The following is a 9,196-nucleotide window of genomic DNA, read 5'->3' on the forward strand; positions in this document are numbered from 1 at the left end:
TGTTTACCGCTTCGCGCTGGCGATCGGCCATGCTTTTTTATAACTCTTCGCGCTGGCGATCGACAATAATTCTTTTATAACTCTTCGCGCTGGCAATCGGCCGTGTAATTGTTTTACTTTTATCGTTGCTCGCTGGCGGTCGGCCATCTTTCTTTATTTAACTTGTTATTTTCATCGATTAGCTGGACCAATCGGCCCTTTGTTTGCCTGGCAATGTTCACTTGGTTATTTGACCCGAACGGTTGACCATTGTTTGCGCGTTCCATTTTAATTGTTTAGATCGTAGGTGTCGTACCTCGATTGGTTTGGACAGCTCGTGTCACTCATGTACCCACGGGGTTAATTAGATCGCTTGGATCGGTGCTGACCGAGCGGGACTTCCTTTTGAAAGTTCGCGCCTTGACCGGTCAGGCTTTGTTCGGGTCCCGTAGGGAGCCCCGTCAGTTAGTCTGTTAGACGAAGTTGCATGAAACGCTCATTTTATTCATAGTCAACTATAATACATTTTGAGGTGTGACGCGTTCCATGTGTTGGGTATTTCTTTGCCGCTCAGGTACTCCAGCCGATAGGCTCCGTTCTGCAGGCTCTCGGTCACTCGGAACGGACCCTCCCAGTTTGGCGCTAGCTTTCCCTGTGCTGACTTCTTTCGTGCTTCATTGGTTTTCCTCCATACCAAATCTCCTCGGATGAAGCTCCTTGGCTTAACCTTCGCGTTATACCTCCTTGCTACCATCCTCTTACATGCTTCAGCTCGCACGGCTGCTCGCTCCCTTCGTTCGGTCGTCCAGTCCAATTCCTCGCGCAGGCATCCACAGTTCACCTCGAGATCTTGCATGTCCCACCGAAGAGTTGGCTCCCCCACCTCGACCGGAAGCATAGTGTCTGTACCATACGTCAAGTTGAAAGGAGACTCCCCCGTCGTTCCGTGTGAGGTGCACCGATAGGCCCAAAGGACTTGCGGCAGCTCGTCCACCCACGCTCCTTTGGCTTCTCCCAACCTTTTCTTCAACTCAGCACTATAACCTTGTTCATGGCCTCAGCCTGACCGTTGGTTTGGGGATGTTCGACCGAGCTGGTAACGTGCCGTATCCCTACTTGCATATAGAAGTCCCTCAGCTTTTTGTCGATAAACTGACGGCCGTTGTCGGTGATGATCGTGTGAGGGAGGCCGAAGCGGCATATGATGTTGCGCCAAACGAAGGAGTGGACTTGCCGAGCGGTGATGTTAGCCAAGGCCTCTGCTTCAACCCACTTGGTGAAATAGTCCACTGCCACAAGTATGAATTTCTTCTGTGCTCGGCCCACCGGGAAGGGTCTGACGATGTCCATGCCCCATTGAGCGAACGGCCACGGGCTGGTCAAGCTATGTAGCTCGGTCGGAGCCCTCTTTACGTCATTTCCATGGGCTTGACATCCTTTGCACTTTCGTATCATGGCTTCGCAGTCCTGTTCCATGGTCGGCCAAAAATAGCCCGCTCGGAGTATTCTCGCTTTCATTGTCCTACGACCGGTATGCATTCCACAAATGCCATTATGGACCTCGTTCATAACGTACTCGGCTTCGTCTTCTGACAAGCACTTGAGTAGCGGCGCTGCAAATCCTCTCTTGTATAGGTCTTCTCCGATGACTACGAATCGAAGTGCTCGTCTCCTCTCCGGCGGGCTCATTTCTTCTCCGGCCTCACACTTCTTCAAGAGTTGTCGCACCTCTCCTATCCAACTTGCCGCCCGGTCTACTGCAGCGCACTCTCCTGCGGAAGGCCTCGTCAGGGTTTGCCTGATGATAGTTTTCAGCTGGCCCTTCTCTTTTCCTTCCACCTGCTTAGACAGCCTGTCGGCTCTGGCATTTTCCGCTCGAGGGATGTGTTGGATGGTGATTTCTTCGAACTCCTTCATGGCTTCGAGCACTTTATGATAGTACTGGAGCAACAAATCATCCTTAACCTGATACTCTCCCTGTACCTGCCCGACCACAAGCTTCGAATCGGTATTACATTTTAACCTCGTCGCCCCCAAGTCTTTTGCTAGCTTCAACCCGGCGATCAGCGCTTCATATTCCGCTTGGTTGTTCGAGGCTTTGAACTTGAACTGTAAGGAGTGCTCTATCGTGAGGCCGCCCGGTCCCTCGAGGACGATCCCTGCTCCAGCATTACGTTTATCCGATGATCCGTCGACAAAGAGAATCCAAATATCCTTCGATCGGGGGATCGATTCGTGGAGTTCAGCTACGAAGTCTGCCAAATGTTGTCCTTTGACTGAGCCTCTAGGTTCGTACTTGAGCCCGAACTCGGATAGCTCAACCGACCAGGCGATCATCCTTCCCGCTAAGTTGGGCTTTCGGAGTATCTTAGCAATGGGATGATCGTGCGGACGATCACCTGGTGACTTTGGAAGTATTGGCATAACCGGCGAGCAGCCGTTAACAGTGCCAAGGTTATCTTCTCTATCAGCTAATACCTTGTTTCTGCACTCTGCAACACTCGACTGATGAAATAAACGGGCCGCTGCTCAGGGACTTCTTGTATTAAGGCCGCACTGATCGTGTCATCTGATACTGACAAGTATAATTGCAGAGGCAATCCTTCTACCGGTCGGGTCATTATGGGGGGACTGCTGATCAATTCCTTTATCTCCTGAAACATCGCCTCGCATTGACCGTCCCATTTTTCTGCGGTTTGCTTCTTCATGATCTTCAGGATCGGCCTGACCTTCTCCGTTAGTCTGGGTAAGAAACGCGCCAGAAAAGTTAGCCGTCCTATCAGCCGTTGGATCTCCGTCAAGTTCTTGGGACTTCTCATCTCAGTAATAGCGGCGCATTTGTCTGGGTTTGCCTCTATGCCTCGGGCGGTCAGCATGAAACCCAGAAATTTCCCGGCCGGCACCCCAAAGACACACTTCTCAGGATTAAGACGCATATTGTATTAGCGCACTTGGTGGAAAACTTCACCGAGGTCGCGCACGTGGTCTTCGGCAGTTTGCGACTTTACAACCATATCGTCCACGTACACCTCCATGGACCGACCGATCTGCCTTCTGAAGACCCGATCCATCAGCCTCTGATAGGTTGCCCCCGCGTTCTTCAGACCGAACGGCATGACCTCGTAGCAGAAGTTTGCTCGATCTGTAATGAACGCCGTTTTGGATTTGTCCGGGCCATACATGGGGATCTGGTTGTACCAAAGTACGCATCCAGGAAGCTCAAAAAATTGTGTCCAGAGGCCCCATCCACCAGCCGATCGATGCTGGGCAACGGGTATGCGTCCTTCGGACAGGCTTTGTTGAGATCGGTGAAGTCTGTGCATATCCTCCACTTCCCGCTCGTCTTCTTCACCATGACCACGTTAGCTAACCACGTGGTATACTTGATCTCTTTGATGAATCTGGCTCCTTCTAGCTTCCTAACCTCCTCTTCGACCGCTCTCCTTCGCTCATCCCCCATCTTTCTCTTCTTCTGAGCGACCGGGCGGGCTTCCCTGAAGATGGACAACTTGTGAGACATCACATCAGGGTGGACGCCTGGCATGTCAGCGCTTGACCATGCGAACAGATCTTTGTTCTCCAATATTACTGCCCCGAGGAGCTTTTCTTCCTCTCTGCTTAGGGCTCCCCTGATCTTGGTGACTTGACCAGGTTGGCTCCCGATCGAGATATCTTTGGTTTCTCCCTCTGGTTGCAGCCGGTCTTCAGAATTCGTTCGGGGGTCCAAGTCCGTCATGGCTACCTCCGAACGGTGCTGTTTTCGAGGACGACTGTACGGAGTGATCCTCAACCCTGCGGCATAGCACTGCCTGGCGATTTGTTGATCTGCGTGTACCGTGCATATCGTCCCCTTGTCCGACGGGAACTTCATGGCCAGGTGCAGGGTGGATACAATCGCTCCGAACGCGTTCAGACAAGGTCTCCCTAACAATACATTGTAGGAGGTGTTAGCTTCAACTAAAAGGAATCTAACCCTTACCTCTCGGCCGTCCTTCAGCGAGCCGATCCTGGTACGAAGGTCCAGGTAGCCTCTTGTGTCGACCCGCTCGCCAGAGAAACCAACGATCTGCTCATTATACGGGACGATCAGGTCCTCGGAGAGGTTCATCTTCCTGAAGGTCTTCCAGTACAAGATGTTAACGGAGCTTCCCTGGTCAACCAAAACCTTACCGATCCCATATTCGGCCACCTCTATCGAGATAACCATCGGGTCATCATGATCGGGATCGGGCGCCTTGAAGTCGTCATCTGTAAACGTGATGGGAGGCATCGACGGGATCTTCTTCTCGACCAGATGAACCGATTTCAACGCCCGCACATGCCTCTTTCGAGCCGCTGAGCTCGATCCTCCTCCGGCGAACCCACCGGATATGGTATTGATATAACCCCTGAGGGGTTTATCGTGACTCCGACTGCGGCTCCTCCTTGGACTCGGACGTGACCGGGATGGTCCTCTCCTTCGTCTCTCGCGCTCGGGCTCTCTCCGCTTCTCATATCGGGCCGAGGGGGCTCTCCTCACCGGGCTTCTGTTCCTCACCGGGCTCTGCGGGGGACGATCTTGTCGAATGTATTTCTTCAAGTGCCCCTACCGAATGAGCTCTTCTATTTTGTCACGGAGCGTGTGGCACTCTTCGGTGGTGTGCCCGATCGTGCGATGGTATTGGCAGTGTTTACTACCGTCGGCATCGGGTGAAGGGGGCTTCTTCCTGACTGCTGGAAGTGAATTGGTGTTGAAGGCCTCTTGCAGGATCCTGGCCCTAGGAACGACCAGCGGAGTATACGTCGTGAACTTAGGCGGCTTCCTTTCGCTGGGCCGGGCTGGGACTTTGTTCGGCCGAGGTACCGTCGGCTTCGGGAGTGCGGCATCTTCCTTTTCCCTCTTCTTCACCATGAACTCTTGCATATCCTCCATCTGTATGAACTTGGCCGCTCGCTTCCTCATCTCCTCCATCGTCTTCGGCTTCTTGCGGCTTATCTTGTCCATGAAAACTCCCGGCTGGAGCCCATATGAAAAGTGATGACGAGCAATTTCGTCGCTGAGATCCTTTATCTTGACCGACATCCGATTGTACCGATCGAGATAACTCCTCAACGATTCCCCATCTTCCTGTCGGATGTTCACCAGATTGTCGATCGTCAGAATGGCCGGTTTCAGGGGTGCGAATTGTGTGCTGAACCTTGCCTTCAAAGTGGCAAAAGAGTTAATACTGCCGGCCGGCAGCTCGGAAAACCACTCCAACGCCTCCCCCGTCAAAGAGGTCGAGAAAACACGGCACCAGATGGGGTCGCTAACTGCGTGGAACATCATCTGATGCATGAAGACTCGCATGTGATTGTCTGGATTGGTCGTGCCGTCGTACTTGTCAAATGTCGGCATTTTCCACTTCTCCGGCAGCGGCGTCAAATATACGATGTAAAGGGGGAGGATCCCGACGCGGGGATCGGTTGGCGCGATGGGCGGCCTCCATCGTTTGCTCCCGAGCTCTCCGCCACCGTGTGCGACGGATTTCCCCTTGAAGCCTGTGTCTGTTCGACCCGAGCTGGCTGTGATTGCTCGTGTCCTGTAGGTGGAAGACGACTCTCCACCCGTTCGGCATCTCGGTGCTGCTGCACCCGACTTAACCTGTTCGGGTCGGGTACGGTAGGCGTCGACGGGATTCCTTCTTCCTTCCGTCTTAGGATGGCGTTCTCCTCACGCAAAATCTACATCTGCACTTCATAATTCCTCTACATCTCATCCATCCTCTGCTGCATCACCCTTATCATCTCTCTAGTGTCCGCTTGATCATCTGCCATTCTTCCTCCGTCTATGTTGCTGTTTCGGTTCCTCGTGGTCACCATATGGGTATATTCTCAAAGAAGACTGCTCGGCCCCACGGTGGGCGCCAAAATGTTTCGGGGTAGGGACCAAGAGCCTACTAAAAGAACCTCTCCAACTTGTGTTATCCTTCTCCACACCAGTAACTTTAGCGAAATCCACTCCTTAGCTCGATCGGCTGGGATGACGATCGGGGTACCTGTCTAAAGTACTCCGATGCTTAAGTCAGTAAAGGACCGATCGGTGTATCAATATATCTGCTATAATAAATGCGAAATTAAGATCCTCACCAACCTACCTTTGGGCCCTATTTATAGTTTTCTGTGTGGGCCTGTGATTAGGGTTCCTTAATCACGGTCCAATGATCCTTTAATCAAGATTATTGACTCGTTTAACGTTAATTAACTCGATTGACTGATTGTCTGATCGTGTGACCGATGGCCGCTTGGCTGGGTTAGTTATACTGTTTTTAATAAGTGAACCATTCATGTACGTCTGGCCGACCGACAGACATATGCGAAGGGCTACACAAGTGTAGAGATTGATCAACCGAGGGTTGGTTCATTGATTGTCGTGTTATGGTTAGGTGTTGCACGTACGTGTCCGATCGACCGGTGTGCCATCGAGGGTCCGTGTCGCTCGACCAGGTGTTACCGATGGACCGGTGGGCCTGAACATGGTTGGCTCGTGACTTATTTCTTTAACCGTTTGACCGATGGTCTTATAGTTTATTCGTGATCCGTTCGACCGATGGTCTTATAGTTTAACGATGCTACGTGGCTGGTTGACAGAGCCGATTCTCCGGTGGTCCTGCAATTTATTCGTGAGGCCGTTCGACCGTTCGACCGATAGCCTTTCATGTACTAGTTTTTCAACTTTGGCCGATGGGCCTAAGAATCAGATTTGGCCGATTGACCGATGGGACATATAGTACACTAACTGATGGAAACATAATCATATTGTTATGTTTTTTAAAAGTGGGGACTTATTGAATCTGTTATTAGCGATTAAGCTGAATGAAATAAAATAAGTAATGACATTCAAAAGGTAATTGAACTTTATATAAAATGTATAAACGTAAACAAAATTTAAACAATCAATTTTAACGTAATTAAATAATATAGTTGGTTATTAACTTTTATGATAATAGTACTCATTTCATTATCATTGATTTTTTTATTTAGTTTTCAATACATTATTTTTTTTCTCAAATTGAATCTTAAATTTTAGGCTTTCATTATGTCCATTATCTATCTAGTTTTAATTAGAAAAAAAAAAAGAAACACGCAAATTATCTGTGAAGAAATTGAAGATATAAATTTCAGAAATTGATAATTATTATATTTATTCTGGTAATAGAGACTCCTTTTCTTGTATATCTGAAGTGGGTGATAATTTAGAGGAATCCCAGTTCTTAGAACTATCATTTTCCTAAAACAAAAATTTCGATTTCAATTTAAAAGTACAAGGAAGCAAGTAGGTATTGAAATGTGTTGAGTTTGGCCCACTAATCAAGCTAGCGTGTTCTCAGGTACCCACCACCCATGTGCCACAGTGATTCACAAAATCAGCAGAAAAACCAATGCCTCCATTATCTTCCACATGTTCCAAACTCATTGGCTTTTCTGTTTTATTAAGTCTTGCTTTTCAGTAACACAAGGCCAACTTATATTTTATTCATGGTTTTCTTCGTCCATATGCACGCTTTCTAGTATTATATAACTGCCCCAACTGCTTCAGCTCCTCTTACTACTCTTTCACCTCTTCAGTAGGGAAGAAATAAATTAAGCAAGAAGAAGATGATTATGTTGAGGTCAATGAGGTTCAGCAGAAGCAGGTCCAAGCTTAGAAATGGGAACAAAGCAACAACACCCACAGAAAACGATTGCAGAGGCATTTGTCAAATCCAATGGGAACTTAGGCCTGGTGGCATGCTTGTTCAGAAAAGGGAGAGTAACCTAAGTTCATCCGAGGAGGGATTCATCACAATTACGGTGTCAACTGTCTCACACTCACACCAAATTTCTATTGAGTCCACGTCAACTTTTGGTATGTCTATTCTACAACACCCCTTTTTCAATTTTAACCTATTATTCCAATTATTTTAGACAATCAGGTGAATGATTTAATTTTATCTATAGTTAAATTTTATTTCCTTCCGTTAATAGAAATAATTTGCAGGAGAATTGAAAATTATCCTGTCATTGGTCACAAGTTTTGAGCCGCGAGAGCAAAGGCTTCTCTTCAAGGGAAAAGAGAGAGCTGACGATGAATATCTGCATATGGTTGGGGTTAGAGACAAGGACAAGGTTCTTCTGTTGGAGGATCCAGCAATAAAGGAGAAGAAAATGCTTGGCTTAAGTGACCCCAAGTCGTTCCATCTCTGTTTCACTAATTAATTAATTAACCAAACTCGTTAATATCAATTAGTGTTAATTAACCTCGAATACAGTTTAATCTAGTGAGGCACGCGTGTTTTCGCACTTTTACGTTAGAGTGTAAGAACCTAATTATGTTTTGTGTTTGTTTGGTGTCATCGCTTCATTAAAAATGTTTTAGTTGATGAAATGCCAGTCATTATTATGCGTAGTTTTGTGAATGATGTGGAGTGTTCATTTCTTCTCTTATTTAACAATTTTCTTATCATGATTGTTTATGTCCTATATATGTTCTTGAACCCACGCGTGCACGCCGAAAAAAGTAGATTAATTAACAATGGTAAAGCTAAAGAGGGAAGCTTTGCTAAGGTTGGGACAGTTTTTCAGAAAATATGGCAGATTATGAGTTTTAAAGTTCAATTTGTCGATAAAAGGGTTACTTTCATTAGTAGTGGTATTTTAAAATTTATTCAGAATGTTTTTGTTTTATGCTATTCAAATTTTATAGTATAAAAATTTCTTAAATTGAATAAACATATTATGATTTTCATATAATTAATAATATATAAATGATTACATATAATATTGATTTAATTTTATTATTAGGTAAGAAATAATTGAGTAAGATTATTATACATGTTTAATTTTACGAATAAATTATTATAATAATAGAGGAAAGGGTTTTTGGAGATGATGGCTTGAGTGCATCTCTTGAGACACGAATGTTGGTTTCAAATCTCCAAAATAATTTTTTAAAATTAAAATTGCCTAGCCAGCAAATGAAAATTTATACAACAACTATTCAGAACTATTTCAATTTATATTTATGTATGGTCTTATTTTGAGCACTATTAATATTGATGATAATAATGACGAAGCTTTGTGGTCAGCCATAGAAGAGGCCCCAGCATAGAGAAGGGATCCTCTTTTCATGGGAAGCAAAATCAATGGAATTTTGGATCTTGTTGGCTAGCAGAATCATTTTATTTGTTCTGTTGAGTGATCCTGTTTGCATCCAGAG

The 9,196-nt window shown here is 46.6% G+C and overlaps 3 protein-coding genes across 4 annotated transcripts; 1 reads left to right on the forward strand and 2 right to left on the reverse strand.

Moving 5' to 3' along the window:
• Window positions 1–343: 343 nt before the first annotated feature.
• LOC146888763 (uncharacterized) lies at window positions 344–877 on the reverse strand. The gene is made up of 2 exons (XM_085666181.1): window positions 558–877; window positions 344–449 (listed from the first exon to the last, which is right to left on the reverse strand). Exons 1-2 carry the CDS (start codon window positions 875–877, stop codon window positions 344–346), a joined length of 426 nt encoding a protein of 141 aa, XP_085522307.1.
• A 128-nt stretch (window positions 878–1,005) lies between these two features.
• Window positions 1,006–2,403, reverse strand: LOC114188974 (uncharacterized). Its single transcript, XM_028077666.1, has one exon. The coding sequence runs from the start codon at window positions 2,401–2,403 to the stop codon at window positions 1,006–1,008; it is 1,398 nt and encodes a 465-aa protein (XP_027933467.1).
• Window positions 2,404–7,218: 4,815 nt separating this feature from the next.
• On the forward strand, window positions 7,219–8,396 carry LOC114178913 (BAG family molecular chaperone regulator 2-like). Of its 2 annotated transcripts, none has more exons than XR_014995073.1 (2): window positions 7,219–7,846; window positions 7,966–8,396. XR_014995073.1 is itself a non-coding variant. In XM_028065064.2 (2 exons), exons 1-2 carry the CDS (start codon window positions 7,597–7,599, stop codon window positions 8,194–8,196), a joined length of 468 nt encoding a protein of 155 aa, XP_027920865.1. In that variant the 5' UTR covers window positions 7,397–7,596; the 3' UTR covers window positions 8,197–8,396. The 2 variants fall into 2 exon arrangements, 1 of the variants encoding a protein (XP_027920865.1); XM_028065064.2 differs by having other exon boundaries at window positions 7,397–7,846; window positions 7,979–8,396.
• The last annotated feature ends 800 nt before the right edge of the window (window positions 8,397–9,196 follow it).

The sequence above is a fragment of the Vigna unguiculata genome, chromosome 1 (genome assembly GCF_037176805.1).
Source record: "Vigna unguiculata cultivar grain cowpea cultivar isolate G323 ecotype 2 chromosome 1, ASM3717680v1, whole genome shotgun sequence".
Lineage (NCBI taxonomy): Eukaryota > Viridiplantae > Streptophyta > Magnoliopsida > Fabales > Fabaceae > Vigna > Vigna unguiculata.